Below are 21,662 nucleotides of genomic sequence, written 5' to 3' on the forward strand. Positions count from 1 at the left end.
GCCCAATAGAGAGAGAGAGAGAGAGAGAAAGTTTTAATGAATACTGAAGACGTCTGAAAATGGCCTACAAATGGCTTGGGGAACAACATTTTTTTTTACAAAACATCGAATGCAGAACAGTTCCACAGAATGCATGCAATGCTAGACTGTCAATAATGCAGAAGGAAAACCTGATCCGTAGATTTCAATCAATAGCTTCCCCACGCTGTATCCAGCAAAGCTGTTCTGCGTCGAATAAATGATCAACGATATAAAGGCGCGTTTTTACGGACGCTCCGGCGTCGGCGGCTCTCCGGCTCAATGGCTGCGCACGTACAAAAGTTTACACAGAGTGCACGGGCGCCGTTCACGCTCAGGACAGCCAAATGCAGTTACTTCGCCGCGTTGGCTCGCACAGCACGTATTGGCGGTGAGATGTTTGAGTGGCGCCCCCTGGCTATGACGTCGGCTTAGGGACTCGCGCCGCTGTCGTCTGCTACACTCCGCTTGTGAGGGGCAGCAGTGCCTGTGCTAGAAATCGCCCGCTTTGTTGCTGTAGTGCGTTGAAAAGAGTATTTCTAGTGACTCAGTTATTTTGCAAGCTTCAGACGCATCTAAATAATATCAAGCTGTATCCCCCCAAGTTTGCAACACACGAGGAGATAGAGAACAACTTTCTTCAGAGCATCGGCCAGAAGATCGTGTGTAACTCGTCCTTTCTAGCTTATTCGCGAGGATCAGTGATCAGAGCTCCTCGATAAGTATTCAAAATGCGTAGGCTTCCCTGCAGTATTTTTTAGATGCTCTTATGAAGACTCAACAGTCTAATGCTACGTACCAAGCAGCGGCCCCTACACGCGCATCGCAGAGCAGGAAATAAAGCGGCTTTCTTCTATTTCTTTCGTTGTTGTTATCTTGTATCAGATTAATGTTTCTTGCTTTTTTTCTGCCCAACGCATTAATTTTTCTCGCCGTCACAAATGTCTTATTAGGAGGTTTTGGGATGATTGGGAGGCTCACAAAGATCGTGTGGATATTTCCTTCATGTTGTATGGCATACATTCGCTTCTTCACAAATTGGCCTTCATTACGGCTGCGTGCAAGAAGGTGCATATCCGCAGCGTGCTTTGTTTATTCACATGCAAATACAATGAGAAGGTTTGTGCTACGCCACCGCGATCGCGCCCTAAACAACGTTGTTCACAATACTCGAAAGCGGCTTTTGTGCTCCGCATTTCTATCGTAATCATATCGTTATCATAACGAACTGACTCTCAACCCGAACAATGGTGACATGATTACGGTGTTGAAGGCATGATATACTCGCTAAATAACGCAATAAATAGTATACCTTCATATATTACAAGAATAGAAACCGAGGAATAATAATTCCAAGTAGCTCTTTATTGTTTTCCAACCCTTCCAGGCGCAAAGAACAAATCCTATTCTACTCGGGATGGCTTTCTATGAATTGAAGGAAATTATTTTTACTCTCTTGTCCTGGACTGAGGACCGAGCCCACTAACCAGCTCGATTTAATTGTAAAATAAAGTTTTTTCCTCCCCCTCCTACTCCTCCTCCTCTTGAGTGCAGTTTTCCTATAACGCATATCCGAATATCGGGAAGATATGGTTGTGGAAAATGTACCGAAATATCCCTCCAGGTCTGAACAAACATAGTGTTACTGTATATTTAACGTAGACGTGACCAGTTTTGCTCAATAAACGTACATACTGGTTAGATGCCTGGTATAAAATCAGCACGCGCCTGTATACACAGTGGGTTATTTGGAACTCAACCTACAGTTTTTGCAGCCCATAGTGCATGTCGGCAAACTTTCATGCTTTGACAACGTAAAGTGATGTGAAACAACACGTTCGAGCATTCGGCGGGGTTGCAAAAACTGTTTTACCTTACATATTGTGGGCCTGACGGTGGGGATTTCTTGCGACGTCTGTATAATATACATCCGGGTTGTCGGTGAATTTATTGATTAAGTATCTTATTCTCGCCTGTCTTCTCCCTTTGTTGTATTCCGGGTGCATGTGTCTTGGAATGGGGGCTACTTTGATATTGGTTCGTATGTTTAATGGGATCCGGGTAGGCGCGTTAGATGGTGCAGGGATGGGGTAGCCCAGTTTGTCCAGAACCACCCGGCCCGTTGGAGTTAGAGTTAGTCGATTTAGTTGGCTTGCTCGTTGCGCTTCCAGAATTTCGCTCAAGGTGTTATGGAGTCCAAGCTTGAGTGCGTTGCAGTGGTCGTGGGTTCCGAAGGGACATCAATCTCAGCTGCAACAGTCCGAACAACCGACACCGATGTCGCAGAAGAGACAGCCATCGCCCTAGCGGCCACCTCCAGCAAAAAGCAAATTATTACAGTCATTACTGACTCTCAACAGGCGTGCCGGCATTACCTATCAGGACGAATATCTCTGCATGCGCTCACACTACTAAAACACGCCAAAACTCTCCCGACCATTCACATTGTTTGGACGCCTGGTCATGCCTCCCTCCCGGGGAATGAGGCGGCTCACGCCGCTGCCCGCGACATTTTACACCGGGCATTCCCAAGGGAGGCCGACGACACACCTCCAATCGCCTCGCCCAGCCAGTCAGTCCCAAAAACATACACGGACATCTTATATCATTATCGCCGGGAGCGCCTCCTTTACCCTCCTCCTCACCCATCACTCAATACACAAGACTCTCGAATCTGGCGCAGAATCCAAACACAGACTTACTACAACATGGCAATTTTGCATCATATTTCACCAACTGCTTTTCCCTACAACTGCACAACATGCAATACACCAAACACCACCTATCACCTCGTATGGGAGTGCGCCAAACATCCCAACCCAATTCCATCACCTACATTGGAGCAGTGGGAGCACGGGCTGACCAGCTTCCAGCTCGAGGATCAGGAGTACCTGATCTCCCGGGCGAGGGCTGCTGGGGGGCCTGAAGGCGGCCTGGACTGAGGCCACCACCCACTCTCCTTTCCCCCTCCTCTTTCCCTTAAAAAATAAATGTTATTCCTCCTCCTCCTCCTCCTTACATATTGTTACGAGGAATGATCACCCGGAATCGTAATGCCTTCTGCTAAAGCCAACAGCCGTGAAGGCCTAGAATTTGTTTTGGGCTTCCATTTTCGCTGTTGTCGGTTATTAGCAGCTGACTGTTCCTTTTGTTCGAAAGATTACTTAATTGAGAAGCTAACGCCTAGCTCCGACTCTTCGCGCTCCGGACAGGACCGGCTTCGCAAGGAATGGGGCGACGCCGGCAATGTTTCTTCCGTAGCGGTATCCAAAACTATACTTTAACTGACACCAGGAGCTAGTGTATGCGATTTTAAGCCTATTACTAAGATAAGAAGTTACCCGCACGCCAATTCTGGTGCGGACAAGCATCAGACGTTGACTGAGCGCAAAGAAACAACAGGGAGAGCCAGCCTGAGTGAAGCAGACGACAAATGCGAGAATCCCTAAGCCGACGTCACGGAGGCGCGCTTCGCAGCGCCGCCTGTGTTCGCGCTCACCGCCAATAAACGGCACCACCTCATGTAGTGTATCACTCCGCCAAAGCGCCGGACCCGTGACGTCAGTGCGCGCGCGTTTTGAAAGGGGTTTGCTACGAATGCGTGATATCGTCTGCCTTGTCTCACGCAGTTTGTCGTCACTGGAGTCGTTTATAAGCATATTAAGTCCAAAAAAACATGGGAACGGCTCACGCCATGTTCAAAATATTTCAGTAGCGCCCTACTTGCTCCGCGCGGAGAAACATCCGGCTACGGTGATAAGGCACAGCGGCAACTACCGGTGCCGTTCTTAAAGGGCACGGTGTAAGAAAATACTCTTACACCGTGTTAAAGGGACACTGAAGTGATTTGTAAACAATGCGGGATTACGAGCGCAAACTGTAGTCCGGAGTCCCTGGGCCCTGTTTCGACCACTCTGTGCACGTTTACGCGAATTTATTTCGTAGAAAAATCAATTCGAAAATGCTGTCCTCCTCTCTTTACGCTCGCCCATTTTCTGTGGCGTTTTCGTGTGACGTCAGCAGGAGAGGAGCTGACAATTGGCTGCGCTACTGCACGGCTCGCCGACCTTCCACGACCGAGTCAGTTGGCCCACCGTTTAGTCCGCCGGCCGCCAACGGGTCGTCGCAATTCGCTCGATCAGTTGAAACTAAGCCACAACACGTTTGGGAATGGAAGAATGCGTCTTTATTTACTTCGTTAGTTTGTACACTGTACCTAGCTCCAAGTCAAGGTCGCTTCACACAAGCGCTGCACAAGCGCACATGCGACGCTTCGCTGACTGGTACGCCAGTAGGAAAATATAAGGCCTCTTGAAGGGGGAGAAGGGTGAGCGAAGTCAATATAGGTACTAAGGAAATAAAATAAACTGATATTTTTACCGTACAGCGTAAAACTAGGGTGCGGGAAGCACTGTGTGTGTGTGTGTGTGTGTGTGTGTGTGTGCGTGCGTGCGTGTGTGTGTGTGTGTGTGTTTGTGTGTGTGTGTGTGTGTGTGTGTGTGTGTGTGTGTGTATGTGTGTGTGTGTGTGTGTGTGTGTGTGTGTGTGTGTGTGTGTGTGTGTGTGTGTGTGTGTGTGTGTGTGTTGACTTTTCACTGTTCACCCATTATCCCACGGCTCATGGATTTCTGTGAAGAGGGAACCACTCCTACGGGAACACCATAAATGCTCACAATAAACGCTCTCTCTCTCTCTCTCTCGTCTATCTATCTCTCTCTCGTCTATCTATTTATCTATCTATCTATCTATCTATCTATCTATCTATCTATCTATCTATCTATCTATCTATCTATCTATCTATCTATCTATCTATCTATCTATCTATCTATCTATATTTCTATCCTAATCTAATCTAATCTAATCTATCAAATCTATTTAATCTATCTATCTAATCTATCACACACACACACACACACACACACACACACACACACACACACACATGTTGAAGTTACCGATAAGGTTAGGGGTGGTATGAAAGCGAATTACACCGATATTTTACGCTTATATTTGAAGAAAACATAAAATAGTAATAGCAACTTCGATACTTGGCTGTCTGCGTTTTTCAGGGTCCAAGTTTTCTCCACTGGCCACCATGTTGGCACAGTTAGTGAACGCCCTGCCACTTCATGCCAAAAGCTGAACTAACTGCGCTAAGATGTTCAGCTAATATTAAGTTACCGATGGTGCTACTTGAACTGGCGATAATGAACTTCAATTATGTCTAGGTACTCGATTCATCCCATCAAGATCGAATGCAGCGCAGGCAACCTTCATGCTCGCTCATGGGGTGCGGACGCAAGTCATCTGTCGCCACGCAAAACAGGAAGGAAGGCACTCACGGTCGATCGCCGTGAAGGCACTCTGTAAGTACTCATCGTGTTCTGTCTATCTAACAGGGAGAGCTTCAAGTACCACCAGAACTTTCCGTTTAATTTTTCGGTAGGAGACGAAGACTGAATCTCATGCATTCTATTCTGTTAATCGCATGACATAGACGGGCAGTACGTCAGCAGATAACAAGGCACACCAATCGGGACATAGGTGCGTGTTGATCTGTAGTAAGACACGTCGCTGGAAGGTGCACCTTTATTTAAGATCTCACTTGATGCAGGAGGGCAATTAGCTCACGAGCTTTTACAAAACCTCAAACTCAAGTCATAGTTATTTCCAGCTTAACTATACCTCAACCTCATTATTGCGTTGAGGTCGAGGCAGGTAAGTTGACGGTGCTTTGTACTCACCGCGCGGGGGCGTTTGTCACTAATTTATGCATTGTTTTAATGAAATGTTGCTAATAAATGAGCCAGACTGGTAGCCTGTGAGTTCCGCACTTCAAAGCACACAAGATATTGCAAATTTGTTCTGCTGAGCTCTTTCTGTACACCGACTTTGGAGTAGTGGCAGAAAATTTGGGCAACATGTAATGGTCTCTGCGCCTGGGGCAGCAGTTATTTTTGCTACAGGTTGACGTCACAATGAGGCAGGAAGGAGGGGGAGGAGTAAACTCTTTTAAGCGAGCATTCAGTGCCGGTGTCTGGGCACCCGCCTGCTGGGGGTTTCCTCTAGTCCGGGCCCTCTCCACCAGGCTACGCTGGAAGTAGAGGTCGGAGCTGGTCAGCCGTGCCAGCCACTGCTCGTAGGGAAGATAGCAAAAACTTAATCGATGGTTCGCTACCGAAATGTCATCGGTGTCTCGCGTATACCGAGTCCTGTTTTCACGGTAGCGGACGCAATTGTCGCAATCGTGCTTCATTCCAGCTCTAATTCTCGCAGTTCGAATGCCTCTTCGGCCTAGAGGAATAAGCAGCCCCAAAAAAGCTAGGCAACTTTATTACCTCTTCAGATTACAGCCACCGCTTAGTAGCTGTGCCCGAAAGCTTGCAGCGGTTAGCACCTAGCCGCGGCTGAATAGAAAATAACGGTTTATCTGTCCTTATCCGTACCTTGTTTCCAAACTGAAATGTGTCACTGAAATTTGCCCGTGCCGTGGGTGGTACCACCATCACCACCGTTGCATCACCACCGTTGCTGCGGTCACAATGCGGCCTACCCAGCTCGAACTATTATGGGAGCTGGCCTTGGCGATTTTCACAGTGACTACTAACTCCCTAGGATCTCCATTTGTACAGCCAATCTGATGGGGGGGGGGGGGGGGGGGCTACTGAAGAGGATTCCGCCTCCCTTGATCCCCTGTCCCCTACTTGGGCAATATAATGTTGTTCACTCACTCACCCCAGCCAAGAGTTCGGTCTATTGCCAAAATGGGATGTCTCTTTGCCGGCAACATCAAACTAAGCAACGCAAAAGCGAACGCTTGTCTGGCTTCCGAACAGCGGACGCTTAATAATTCCTCATAAAGCGCTCTCCGGGAGCTGTTTTGTTTATTTAATTTATGTTGCGCGTTAGTTTCACGGCTAAATTCTGCTGCCGAGCAGCTTGGAATTCTGCAGAGGAATTTTCGTTTATAGTTGGCGGCAGTGATGGCTGAGGGTGAGGTGTTAATATATCGATAAGATTGAATAGAAACTATATAATATGCAAAATTCTTACTAAGTTCACCCAGAACAGCCTGTATTACACCCTAGAGGGATTTGAACCAGCAGTCTGTTACACTGACACGCGCTTCTGCTTGTTGACCATGGGCGCCGGGCATATCACGGTTAGATCGTTCTTACAAACATCCGCTTTTATAGCAAAAGATCAAAATACCCTATATGTGCGATCCCAGACACACACACAAACAAAAAAAACTTGTGCGATGTATTGCAAACGTATGTTCGACACGGCGTCGTTTACCCACCGAGGACCACGCTACCTCGAGACGAATTTCAGCTCATCCGTGGCCCAAAAAGCCGCCAGTTTTAACCAGATCGCTAAAATGGTCCTGTGAAACAACTTTCCCACGTAAAGTAAGTTACGGAAGGGGGCGTATAACGCGCTACAACGAAAACTTCGCCGAGACGCAGCTGGCGCCCGCAGGCCACGGAGCAACCGCCCAAGCCGGCAAATCCACCAGCTACCAGAGGGCGCTGCGCACGCAAGATGGCGGCGCCCTCGTTGGAAGTTGGTCTATATATAAGGCTGCTCTGTAGCCTAGCGTGTGCGCTGTCGGAAAAGCGCTCCAGTCTGAATCCAACTCGCCCACTTATTGTAGTCCGTGAGCTAGACTAGACTGCCAGAATGGTTAGACTACGAACAGTTTGTTCGAGAAAGCGGGCCCAGGGGTTCACATCACATAAACAGCTGCCCAGAAAAAGAAGCTCCAAATTTTCAGCCTTTCGGCGTGATGTTCACGAACACGTGTGCTAAGAAATAAAAAAAATGTCGACACCTGGGATTATGTTCCCTGGTTTGGGCACTGATCCACCCGTCGTGGTGGATCAGTGGCTTAGGCGTTGCCGCTGAGCCCAAGGACGCGGATGCGATGCCGGCCACAGGGGCTTTTTTTCTGATGTAGATTAAACGCGAAAACGCCCGTGTGGCGAGATTTCGACACGCTTTAATAATTTCCAGGGGGGCAAAATTAATCCGGAGCCCTCCAATATGACTCTCCGGATTACGTTAATTTGGCTATGAGGCTCGCCCTCCATTACAGCGAGCCTCATAACCTAAGTGGAGCTAAGGCGCGTTAAAACCCACCATAAATCAATCACTTCGGCGTAATCCTAGAATTATCAGAATTACAACGGGATCGGTGCCCTTTTAGCTGAGTTATGATATTTCATGACATCTTGTACTACATCTCAAAGGTTGAAATACGCATTCGACACTGCTTACCCCTGATCCCGAAATATATTGTTACGTCCTAGTGAAGAGTATCGCCGCCAGGGGGCCGACACAGGCGCCCGCGCCCCGTTTCGACTCCCGCTTTTCGCCTTCTATACACGATCACTCGACGTGCACGCGCTAGCCACCACCATCGATCGATTCCTAAGCATCTCAGAAACCGACGGACACCACGCTTGGCCCACTCCGACCATCAGCAGCGACACAAGCCAACCGCGAAGTCTGCCAGCGTCACCGCCGCTGCTGGGCCTACCTTCTGGCCTAGCGCGAGCGGCCGCTCTCCAGCCATGCCGCAGCAAGAACACCTGCTCGCGCCCTCCGCCACGCCACCGGAGCACGTGCAACACATGCCACCCGCCTCCTCCACTGAGATGGAAACGGGGTCTGACTCCCAGAGTGAACCCACGCCTGCCGACGCCGGCGTCGATCTCCCGCCGCCAAGCACCAACCCGCCGCCCGCCACCTCAACCGAAGAAGACGCCGCTCAACAAATGGACTATGACCACCTCAGCGGCCGAACGTGCCCCCGCCCGAACCCCTGGATGGAGGTCATCTACGCACGCCGAAAGAAGCCGTCAACATCTACGCCTACGTCACCCCCTGCAACCGAGACGCCTCCAAAAGCGGTGCGTACCATACCACCACCGCGCTTCCCGCCGACCCACTACCTCACTGTCGTCCGCCCACATGACGGCCTTCGTGTCGGCGACTGGTCGACCAGCGACCTAGCGCGAGGTCTCGCCGCCGCAAGTAACATACCCGACTCGACCTTCCGCACCCTCGTCACCCTCCAAGCGCAACCCAACACCAACCTCATCGTGGCTGGTACTTCCGACCCGCCGACCGACTCTTCAGAATAACCGAACTAACTCTCCGCCAGACCACCTACGCTGTCACCACCTACATGAAGCCCCCGCCAGGCACTGCACGTGGCGTAATTCACGGAGTCCCTGAGGGTCTCACTCAGGAGCAACTTAAAGAACTCACGGCTACGAACCGCCCGTACCTCATCCATGCCCGCATTATGGGCAAAACCAGGCCCGCTCTCCTCACCTTCGCCAGAACCCGCATTCCTTACTATATTAAGTTTGACTGCGAAATGATCCGCTGCCGACCATACCGCCGAGCCCTCCAAACCTGCTCATGTTGCGGCGATATCGGGCACCGCCAAGATGTCTGCCCGCATCCCGACAAGCCACGGTGCCACAGCTGCGGCACTCCCGATCCGACACCGCAACACACCTGCACTCCTCGCTACAAGCTGTGCGGCGGGCCCCACCCAACGGCCCACCGCGATTGCCCCAAGCGCTACCGACCCACTCCTCCACCATCTAAGCAGCGCCCGCTTAACTTGACCAAGACCTCCAGCCGACCGAGCACTGATGCCCACGAACTCCCGTGGCTCCCGCCACCGCAGGCATCGCTCAACCAACACCCTACTGGGCCTCCCCTACCACAGGTGAGCTGGTCAGCTAAATTACTCGCGCCTCCCACTGCTCCAACACCACCACCCCCTAACCCGTCGCACCCTTCTTCCTCCCCCGACCCACTCACCGCCGCCCTCGAAAAATTCCAACAACACTTCCAAAAACAACTTGACGAACTTACAAAACAAGTTGACACCCTCATGCGACTCCCCCGTCCCCAGCCCATCCCTCCCCCCCTCTCCGAGGACCGCATCATCGAACGTGTAACTGAAATTGTCAGTGCACGCATGGCCGCCCAAATTGAAGATGCCATAGCAAAAGTTTTAAACGCCCAAGCTCAAACTCATGCTCCTCTCGTCAAGAGCTTCCAACTTCTCACAGAACGCCAAGCCAAATTCGAACTCGCCCTCCAACGCAACCCGGGCAGCCTCTCCCTTTCCACTGATAGTCCCCCCAAGAAACCCAAGCACCACCCGTATCATGCCTAACATCCCCATTCACACCATAACTGTCTATCAATGGAACTGCCGCTCGTTCAACAGCAAACGTCATCAACTCTCCCTCTTCACCCAAAACGACCCCCCCCCCCCGATGCCATCGCCCTGCAGGAAACCAACACCTCCACCCCCGCCTATCACAATACAACGCCTTCACGCAAGATCCCCAATCACGCACGGCCATCCTCGTTCATAACTCCCACCCGGCACAACCGCACCGCCTCAGCCAAACCATCCCCCACACCTTCGTCGAAATCATCTCGACTCGCCCCACACGCCCGAGCGTATATATCCTCAACATCTACAGCCCCCCCCCCCCAACGACCACCTCAAGACCATAGAACCCCTCTTTCAAGAAGCGGTACAGATAGCTGGATCCCACCCCCTTCTTGTCCTTGGTGACTTCAATGCCCCTCACGTGACTTGGGGCTACCGCTACGTCTCGAAGAAGGGTACTGCGCTGCTCCGGGCCAGCCAAAATCATCACCTTGTCCTCCAAAACGACCTAACCGTCCCGACTAGAACCGGCAATAGTGTTAGCCGTGACACCATACCCGATCTGACCTTCACCAGACACTGCCCCACAGCCCAGTGGCACCAGCTTGACGAAAACCTCGGCAGCGATCACTACCTCATAACTCTCCGCGTACCCTTCGTTCACAAACCCCTCCGCAGAGGCACCGCACGCCTCCCGAAATTGCGCAACTTTCGCAAGGATCCCACCTCCTTACCACCCATTGGCGACAACCTGAACGACTGGGCACAGGCCCTAGAACAGAGGGTTTGCGCCAACACTCAATCTATAGCCCTCACAGACGCCACGCCGGCGGCTGATCCACACCTCCTCCACATGTGGGATGCCCGTCGGGGCCTTTCTAAAAGATGGAAGCGCCAACGCCACAACCACACCCTCAGAAAACGTATAGCCCGCCTGAACCAAGAGATCGAAACGTACTCCAGCCAGCTTCACAACCAAAACTGGCGGGACTTCTGCACCCGCCTGCAAGGTACCCTCCACACCCGCAAGACCTGGCACCTCCTCCGCTCCCTCCTGGACAACCACTCTACTCAACGTCAATTAATGCACCGCATCCATTCGCAACCCCCTCGCGAGCTTCTCCGCACCATCAGGCAGCATCTCTTTGGTGATCCGGTCACTCATCCCCCTGCCCCGAACCTACAATACACCGGACGCCCCAACGCCGACATGAACCTCCCCTTCACCATGACCGAACTCCACGCCATTCTTCCCCGCCTCACTCGCAACACCACCCCTGGCAGAGACCACATCACTATAGAACTATCCGCAACCTCCCGGGCGACACCCTTGAAGACCTCCTCACCTATTACAACAGCAACTGGGAAGCCGGCACGTACCCCTCACAGTGGCGCCACTCAGACATCACCCTTATCCCCAAGCGCAACAAACCTGTCTCCGTCACCACCCTCCGACCCATCGCCCTCACCTCCTACCTCGGCAAGATCTATGAACACCTAGTTCTCCAGCGCCTCTCCACCTACCTCGAAGACCGTAACCTGTACCCCCTTACCATGTTCGGTTTCCGCCAACATCTCTCCACCCAAGACGTCCTTATACAAATAAAAGAACAGCTCCTCGACCACCTCAGCCGTGACACACCCAAAACACTCCTCACCCTCGATGCCAAAGGGGCCTTCGACAACGTTACGCACCAAGCCATCCTCGATAACCTCAATCACACCGGTTGCGGCCACCGCGCCTACCAATTCGTCTCCGCGTTCCTGCGGGACCGCACTGCCACCCTCCGGCTCGGCCCTCTCCAATCCCCTACCTTCCACACCCCTGCCAAAGGCACACCGCAAGGCTCCGTTATTTCCCCCCTACTCTTTAACATCGCCCTCCTCCACCTCCCCAGTCTCCTGAATGCCATCCCCGGTATCTACCATGCGCTTTATGCCGATGACCTCACTATATGGACTTCCAGTGGCTCCAGCGGCGCGCAACAAGACGCCCTCCAGCAAGCCATCGACACCACTGTCGCCTACGTCCACCCCAGCGGCCTAATGGTCGAATCAAGCAAGTCTGCCCTCCTCGTTCTCCCAGCCCGCACCAGCGGCCGCCCCCCACAACCCACCCCGGACCCACAGGTGACCATCCACGGCTCTCCCATTCCCCAAGTCACCTCCCTTCGGGTACTTGGAGTTCCTCTTCACTACGACGTCTCCGGCGCAATTCTTCTCCCACAGCTCCACAAAACAATCACCCAACTTACGCACCTCATTCGGCGCATCCGCGGCTCCACCTACGGCCTCAAAAAATCCGTCACCTGCAAATTCGTTCAAGCCCTCCTCATCAGTCGCCGTACATACAGCTGCCCTTTCGTCAACCTCAAGACACAGGAAGCTAGCAATCTGGACGCTCTGATCCGCAAGACCTACAAAGCAGCCTTAGGCCTCCCTACCTACACTTCCAACACACGCCTCCTCCAGCTTGGCCTCCACAACACCCTCACAGAAATCTTGGAAGCCCAACGCACTTCCCACCTGCACCGACTCTCCCTCACACCGGCTGGTCGACGAGTACTTCAGGTCATCGGACGCACGGCCCCTGCCACCCCACACGCGCCCCAACATATTCCCCTCTCCATTCGTCAACGCATCCACGTCCCTCCCGTCCTCAAGCATATGCACCCCATCTACAACCAAGGCCGCCGCAACGCCCGCGTCCGATTCCTCGAAAAACGCTACGGCTCGGATCCCAACACACGCTATACCGACATAGCGCAGTCCTCAACCCGCCACAGCACCAACATCGCAGTCCTTTACAACGAGGGCCGCCTCCCCACCGCGGCCTCCTATCGCCACATCCCCACGCTCACCGCCGAGTCCCTCGCCATCGCCCACGCTGCCCTGACCCACTGCCACCAACCCTATCTGACCATAATAACCGACTCGCAGCAAGCGTGCCGCCTCTACCAAGCCGGCCTCGCCCCGCCAGCAGCCATTTACCTCCTTCAACGCCTCCCTGAAGACATTGACCTCTCCATTGTCTGGACCCCCGGCCACTCCGGCCTGGCAGGGAATGAGGCGGCCCATGCCGCAGCCCGCGCACTCATTACCCGGGCACTTCCCACGCCTAGCCTCGACCAAATAACTCCCCCACCCCCAGACCCAGCAGCCCTCACACCTCTCGACCCCACGTACAACTCCATTCTCTCCCACCACACAAACTCCCGACGGCGATACCCGCCCCCCCCCTTCCCTCACCGCCCAACAGGCCTACATCCTCCGCCGACTACAGACCGAAACATACTTTAACCGCATCATTCTATCCCACATTTCCAATTCTCTCTTGCCACCCGACTGCCCCCATTGTCACATCCCTCTCAACACCTACCACCTCGTCTTCTCCTGCCCCCAACACCCACATCCCCACCCCTTTCCTTCCCTTGAAGCGGGATTCACACGACGGAGAAACCCGCTCTTTTTGGCCCGCGGGACCCGCTCACGTGACCGGTTTTAGGCTCCGCCCCTCGGTGGGGATAGCCCGCGGTGGCTCCGCGAAAGAAAATGCCTCCGCATGTTTTCGCTCGACGGCGGTGGCCCTCGGCGGGGAATGGAACCTGTTCCTCGGCGCTGTCGTCTGCTAGTCACTCCGCGTAGCTCCGCACGTGTGGATGCGCCGCCAGGCCGGATAAACCGGTCACGTGCTGTTGACGTCACATATCCGTCCGCGTCCGTGAGAGGGTTTCTCCGTCGTGTGGATCCCGCTTGAGCAGTGGGAGTCCGAGCTGACCAGCTCCGCACCGGAGCGCTAGGTCACCCTGGTGCGGCGCGCACTGGAGGCAGCCCGGACAAGAGGCTTCCTGGACTTAGGAGGCTAACCACGCCCTTATACTCCTTCCCTTTAAGCTCAATAAACGTTTTGCCATCCATCGAAGTCCTAGTGAAATAGCGAAATAGCTTCGCAGACTCAGGAAAAATACATTAATTGCATTATCAACGGTTTTTACACGAAAGTCGCCCGCGTCGACGCATTATGCAAACATCCCCCTCGCGAGGGGCACGATCAAATGCAGAGCATTTCCGCGGGGTGCGCGCCTGAAAGTCGTATGGATTACGTATTGGTTGTTGTTGTTGTTGTAATTGTTGTCTTCCAGCGTAGACATTGTCGATGAAGTCGATGGTGAAACCTGAAACGTGCCTGAGCCCCCTGCCGCGGCTATGACGCAATGTGGAGCGGCTATGACGCAACACAATCCAACACAATCCACTTTAATCCAAGCCAAGCCAATCCAAGCCAATCCAATCGAATCCAATCCAATGCCCCTCGCGAGAGAGTGTTATAGCGCCGAAATCGCGCCACCACACGAACGCGTGCTGTTGACGTCACGATCACGCCACAGATGTTAGCGACCGATATGTGGTTTAAGCGCGAACCGACCGCGGCGAGAGAGCGCGATGCGAGCGCCCCCACCTGTTCTTGCGCGCGAACCGAACGCGGCGAGAGAGGGTGTTGCGAGCGCAGAGAAGGCGAGGAGGACGCGGGGGAGAGGGCGCACCTGTGGCCGACGGTTGAATGAGTCAATGATATAAGGCGCGTTCGTAACCTTCTACTCTGTGTCGGCTTTGTGGCGCAGTTGTTTGCGATTTATCTTGAACCCTTTTGTTTAAAGATTCTTCAAAATGAAAGTATACACGGATTCCGTTTGCACTGCAGTGAAGTTAAAATTTTGTCATATGCCGATGACATCGCTGTTTTTTGTAGTGATAGGAAAAGTGTGAGGGAGGTGGTGAACGATCTAAAGCGATTTTGCGAGTTGTCTGCCAGTGCAGTTCACTGGAACAAGTGCATAGGATTTTGGCATGGTGACTGGCAAAGTAAGCCAGTGTTTTTCGAGAACATGCCTTGGACGACAACTCCGGCCAGGTATCTGGGCATCCCCCTTGAAAACCACCAGGATGTTAGAGAGTACTGGGACGGAGAAACTGATAGAGTTAGAGAGAAATTAACACAATGGGGGGGAAGGGATCTGTCAATGTTTGCCCGTGCATCAGTATGTAATGTGTTTGCTGTTGCCAAGGTATGGTACGTCCTACAGGCGATTTGTATGTCAAGAAGGAACATACAAAAGCTGCACAGAGTGTTTGCGGTGTTTTTGTGGGGCTCAAGTTGGGAGCGCAGGAGTCGAACTAATTTGTTTCGCTCGGTGAAAAGTGGTGGATTGGGACTGGCACGTTTGCTTATCCGACAAATAGTTTCTAGGTTTATGTTTCTGAGAGATCAGAGAGATTGCTTTCTACGTACTGTGGTACAAGCCCGACTACGTGATGTCATTCCAGACTATGTAGTTTCAACTTCTGAAATGCGATGTGTACGTGTGCGTGGGTTCTTGCGGGAAGTTGTGGATGCTTTTAGGATTTTAAGGGTTAGGTTTTCCTTGGAGTATTTGAGTAGTGTACCGCGAAAACGTTTGTACAAAGATATGATTGATGTGTGTCTGCCTGTTCCGGTTTATCGTCAGTTATATGCAGTGGGTTCAGGAAAAGATGTTCTAAAAAGAGTGAAACGAATGCCAGTACGTTCATCTGTTAAATCTTTCTTCTTTAAACTTCATAGCGGCACGCTTCCAGTAAAACCCTGGCTGCAGGAAAAAGGACTATATGTACACCCATGGACACTTAACTGTAGACTATGCCAAAAGCTGGAAACAATTGAGCACATCTTTCTGGACTGTTCGGGTGCGGTGTTTCACTGGGACATCCTCCAACGAACCCTGAAAAAAGACTTACCATTAACGCCTTATGGCATTCGCTTTTTGCCCGTAAACAACGATGGAGGCGTGCCCTATGATATGTTCATGGCACTTAGTCTGCATTCTATGTGGAAAACTCGCATGGCGGTTCAAAATGCCGAAGAGGATGCTCGTACAGTGCGAGAGTACTTCATTGAAAGCGTTGCTTATATAAGAGAAGTTTATCGAGTGATGCCGGAAGAGCCTGAGTGGTTACCCATTCTGGATGTTCTAGCGCAATTTAAGATGTTTTAAGCCACTCCCTTCAGCCGATTGATGGCTGGAGCTAGTAATTTGTGTACTGAACAGTGCGTGTTGTGTTGTCGCCAAGCAGGCAATGAGAGAGAGAGAGCCAAGCAGGCAATAAAAAAAAAAAAAAAAAGCTTTGTGGCGCAGTGGTTAGAGCGACGTGCACCTTGCGTTCCGCCCGCAGAGTCGTGGGATCGAAACCTGGCGCCGGTAAGTATTATTTCTTTATATAGTGTAGGGGGAGCGATGCGGACTACGGACGCCAACGCGGGTGACATCGTGAGTTACTGAAATGCTCTGCATTTAAAAAGTGATAGCTATTCTACGACCTCATTTCCTTTTCTGTGTTGAACTCCATCTTTCTGTGCCCAATTGATCTGATCGCGGGATTCAACGCGCCGAAGCTACAACTGGGCTATGAGGCTCGCCGTAGCGGAGAGCTCCGGTATAATTTTGGCCACCTGGGCACCTTCAACGTGCGCGCGAAATCTCAACAAGCGGGCATTTTCGCTTTTCGCCTCCACCAGAAACGCAGCCACAGCGGCTGGGATCCAATCTGCGACCTCGGGCTCAGCAGCACAACGTCTTAGCCTCTGAACTGCCGCGGCGTACACCGAAGTAATGAAGCATTCAGTAATGAACTCCTTAGTGCATATTGCGGGAAGGTGCAATAAGTACCCTGTCCATAATTTTACCGGTAAGTGGCAGGTAAAAGGTATACCCGGGCCGGGACAGCTACATACTTTTTTCGGTTCCCAATGGGGCCTTGATTGCAAAATGCTTAAATAATAAAAGTGAGGGCCAAATGTAGACCCCGAATCCGGTCTTTATGGCTTTACGGTGGTCTCTGGTTCCGCAGCTCCTCTGCCGGCAACCTACCGATTTCTTTTGTCGTTTCTTGAGCCGGGCTTAATTATGTTGATGAAGAGTTAATGCTAGAGAGCAATGGAGAGCAGCTTTACCTGCCCCCCGCCGATTTTTTTCCCCTCTTACTGAGACTTTGTGGTCACAATGTAAGGAAAAGTGACGAGGGCGGCCGCCCTCCCGACGGACAGTGAATGGGCCTTTAATCCAGGCACCACGCATTCGTGTTAACACTACGATGGCCACTTCAGTAATAATCAATTGTAAGTCGGACGTTTTGGTGGTTTCGGATGAATGTCCACATTTTTCATGTCAGGAAATTCAACAGAAACAACTTTGTTTCGCCCATTAAGAGCGACTGCCCACTTTCGTTTGTTTTGAAATTACTACGGATAATTATGAATGAGGAACAATAGAAACATTTGCTGCTTGTCTACATCATATGTGTGCAGTAATGTGAACATGTCGACAAGCGGGCCGACGCAAAGAAATCGGTTGAAGCGACAGGCTGCTCATTTTCTGGAGCATTGCTCCGGATTGCTTCAGTACCACAACCGAAGGAGGTGGAACGGGGCAAGGGAAAGTGACTGCCGTTCACCCCGAGTATGCTGGATCCCTCGCACCATAGCAGGTGTGGCAGAGTTGTACCACGCCATTTCGCAGCATATCAGAAAAACGTGAGTTAAGGAAATCTACGGAAAGCCCTATTTAAATACGAAAAGAATGACGGAGGGGTGACTACAGGAAGGATTTCGAGAAGGGATTTCGCTGTATAAATTCATTCGCATTCCGCATCCAATGTACATGTGCACTCTTCAGGGCTACTCCATTAGGCTAAGCAAATTCTTGCGCGCAGTTAACGCAAAAAATAACAAAACAAAACCAAAGCAGTGGCGCACATGCACGTACAGGTAGACAGACAAACCCCCGTTTATCTGTGTGTTTCTCTCCTCTTGTATTTGTCTATTTAGGCTCAACAAGGTATTACGTCGATATTAGCTCGCCCAATCAGAAGTTCTACAGATAGCTCCAGTTTATTGGTTAGTTTAATAACTTCCTGACATTCAGTCGGGCAGGCGCTAGGAGGAGAGGTTTAAATATTAACTGTGCGTGACTTGACCTTGGACATTTTTTCAACATTTGCCATACGTGGATATATGGCAATTCGCATTACATGTTTTCTGCGACGTCATTCGGGGATTGAATGGTACTCTCACAACATTTTGTTAGGGTGACTCACCACAATTCACATGAATAATAAATGATGACAATTAGGAAGGAATCGTGATGAATAACAAGACCCCACGTACTATGTATGGGACGCAAATATGATTTCGCTCTACAGCGTTACGAAATGTAAAATACCCCTGTTGCATCGCGCAAGGAGTGAGGGTATTCTTCGAGATAACCTTATGCTGGGCCGCGTCGTTGGCGTACTTTCATCTGTGTGGGTAATCATCCGAGGGTGTTGTGGTGAAGCAGCCCCACGAGCATTTTAAGGGTCGTTGTTGACCGCTTCATTTTCTGCGGGATGAAATGAAGGTCCCCTGACGATTAAAAACACGGCGCTAACTATAATCCTCCTCCAAGTCCCATGATTTACTGGTGTTTTCATTTTCCCTGCATTCCCAAACAGACTTTTACGACTGTCCCATGCCGGATCCACGAACGAGCGCACTTATCGTGACGCGGCGGACCCAGGAAACGTACCTTTTCGACTGCCCGCCCCCTTACGAGCGGCAAGGGAGGAATCTTTTGCACTGCCTCGCGTATGGTGAATGGGACAATGACTTGCCGACCTGCGTTCTGCCCTCTTCCCAAGCTACGGTTCCTGAAAGCGCATCTCCCTGGAGGGAGAATGCATCGCCACCAACGCCGAATACGCAAGGTTAGTGCCGTTTCTTCTTTGTAAAGTGGGCTGCGGCGCAGTGCTTACAGACGCCAAGGAAAGAGTGAAAGCGTTTCTCGGAAGTTTTACAGAGCCCCTTTAGCTGTATACGATCCACTGCAAAAGTTTTTCCATGGGAGGTCAACGATTACAACACTAACTGAACCGAAATAAAAGGTTTGCCGGGACACTTGAAGGGACAGACAACCGGTTATCGACAAGTATATTTTGCTTATTCCAAATGAAAGGGCATCACTTAAGACACCTTAAGACGAAACGAATTCGCTTATAGCTCCCTAGAACGACTGAAATCGGAATTTTTGATCTAACAGTCATACGTGTTCAGCCACAAGGAATGCTGCTACCATGACAGTGAGCCGCTGCAACATACTCTTAACTGCACGTGAAATGAAAAGAGGAATTGAAGAACTTGTCTCCTGCTAAAACAACAATAATGTGCAACATTTCCTATCCTCCATACGGTTTTTGAATCACGCGTTGAAATCGACGGAGTTGCATGGACACGTAACGTAGTGTCACGCTTAGACGCTAAGTGTCGCCAGCTTTCAGACTTCAGTGCAAAATTAAAATTATTTCCGGCTGTTTATATCTAAATCCCTTGCGGTTACCCTAGTAAATAAAACGCTGGCTTTCATATGAGCTGGAGACAATCCACAAAAATTGATTGTCCGTTCCTCTAAGGCGTCTTGTATGTGTTAATGTGAAAACATTACTCTTTATGGCCTCAAAATTATTTTAATAATTGAGTTTGGTTCACTTCTCTAATCTAATTGAATTTTAGTCTTGATTCATAAACCCACAGTTTCACACTCCGCAGTTGTGTTCTTCAGGAAACAAAAAAAAATCGCTGGCGATTACAAACCTCCCTAATGCGATATTTGACCGCAGCGCGGCCTACAGCCTTCTAGACGGCGCCGCATAGCTTCTGAGTCACAGGAACGCATGGCGTCATCAAAGAACCCACGACGGCGCGCGCTGTACTCTGCCGTTATCGCGTAGCGTGTCGCCGCTGGGGAGCATGTCTCGCGCGGCCTCGGCAAACCGCCCTCCCCCTCACATTTTTGCCATACTTTTATCCTCCGCTTTCTCGCTCGCTCTATCTTCGGTGGCCCCTTCGTTCTCTCGGTTGCAACGACGCCGACGCTGAGGGGCTACGCGAAACCACAGGAGTGGTCGCTTAATAGCTGCGCTCTAAAACATGGCTATACGTAGCCACCGCGGTGTCGCCTTGTGATCCACTTCCCTCGCCGACCAGTGATGGGTCGCACCTCGTCTCCAAATAATGCATCCTCGCCGCAGTCTTCTGCCAGGCAGACATGTAGCCTCTTGGCCAATGGGCGGCCCCCCCTCCCCCTCCCCCTTCTGGCATCCTTGCCTGAATCTTGGACTCGTGACTGGCCGCCCCTCTTTTCCAACTCACGCATCGTCGCCGGAATCATCGGGCTGGTAGGCAGGCAGGCAGAATGGCAAGCGGGCAGCCTCTTTGGCTGGCAGGCAACTTCTCTGGGTAACAGAGGCCTCCCGCCCGCCATCCTTCTTGGTTCCATCAGAATTCTGTACGCGCACGCAGGCACGCACACGTATTTTCGCATTATGAAGCGAAAAAATTGTCATTGAAAAAAAATTGGTTGGTCTGCTACGCTTTTCATGTACCTATAGTTTCAACGGCTTTTCGCTTTAATGCGGGGGCATTAGTAGTGCTAGAAGTCGAAAACTGTCAGGCGCCGGCGACAGCCTCCACTGTAAAGCGTGGCAGGTGGCGTATAGAGCGTTGACAGAAGCCATTTAAGTGGAAACAATGGAGCAAACAATTCTGTAAAAGACAAAAACAGACCCCGTAAGTGGAAAGGGAAAAACAAATGCAATAAATATTTAATCAGCTACATAAATATGCAGGGAGGCAGAAAGCCAGATAAGTGGGTGGAAATTCAAAAGCAACTTGAACAGGAAGGAATAGACGTGTACGCTTTAGCCGAGACTCACCTCCGGGACCTAGAAGCCCCACCTATCATAGACAGTTATGTCTGGGAAGGTTGCAACAGGACCACAGGAATGAAGAAAGGGGGAGGTGTTGGCATGCTCATTAAACAAGGGACTGACTGGCAGAGAGTGCATGAAAGTTGTAAAGAGCATCTATGGGTTAGAGGCACCATAGAGGGGAAAAATACATGGTTAGGAGTGGTGTATCTGTGGACCGGAAGTAGTGCTAGGGAGGAAAATGAGGAAATGGTAAACTGTTTGAGAAGAGATATAAACGAGTTCAAAGATTCGGGCGAAATAATCATAGTTGGTGATATGAATGCCCATATAGAAGGTTTGGATGGATACACAGACCACAATGGTTCTCTAGTGATAGATCTATGCCAGGAAAACCGGCTTGTAATAGTAAACACGGAAAGCAAGTGTGACGGACAAATAACGTGGGAAAGCAGTAACAGACAGTCCAGCATAGTCTACAGTTTAGTATCAGAGACAGTATACGGAAGGCTGCGGAAAATGAGGATAGATGAAAATGGAACAGACAGTTTAGGAAGCGACCACAAGCGGTTTAGCTTGCACTTCGGAGGCGCAACCCGGACAAATGCAGAAATAGGTACAATAGGAGGAAATAATTTGAATAATGAGCAGTTAAAGA

General features: G+C 51.0%; 1 protein-coding gene across 10 annotated transcripts in view; it reads left to right on the forward strand.

Annotated features, from left to right (window-relative positions):
• LOC144144961 (protein lev-9-like) overlaps positions 1 to 21,662 on the forward strand; it is a 300,769-nt gene that overhangs the window by 220,538 nt on the left and 58,569 nt on the right. For 8 of the 10 annotated variants that reach the window (XM_077676464.1, XM_077676468.1, XM_077676483.1 and 5 more), the window contains 2 exons: positions 5,247 to 5,384; positions 18,755 to 19,006. In XM_077676464.1, the coding sequence (XP_077532590.1) occupies positions 5,247 to 5,384; positions 18,755 to 19,006 (390 nt within the window). Of the gene's footprint in view, positions 1 to 5,246; positions 5,385 to 16,438; positions 16,584 to 18,754; positions 19,007 to 21,662 lie in introns of those variants that run through there. The other 2 variants (XM_077676523.1, XM_077676488.1) reach the window with 2 other exon arrangements.

This window comes from Haemaphysalis longicornis, unplaced genomic scaffold (assembly GCF_048455015.1).
Source record: "Haemaphysalis longicornis isolate Haplotype H1 unplaced genomic scaffold, Haemaphysalis longicornis Haplotype H1 scaffold_1, whole genome shotgun sequence".
Lineage (NCBI taxonomy): Eukaryota > Metazoa > Arthropoda > Arachnida > Ixodida > Ixodidae > Haemaphysalis > Haemaphysalis longicornis.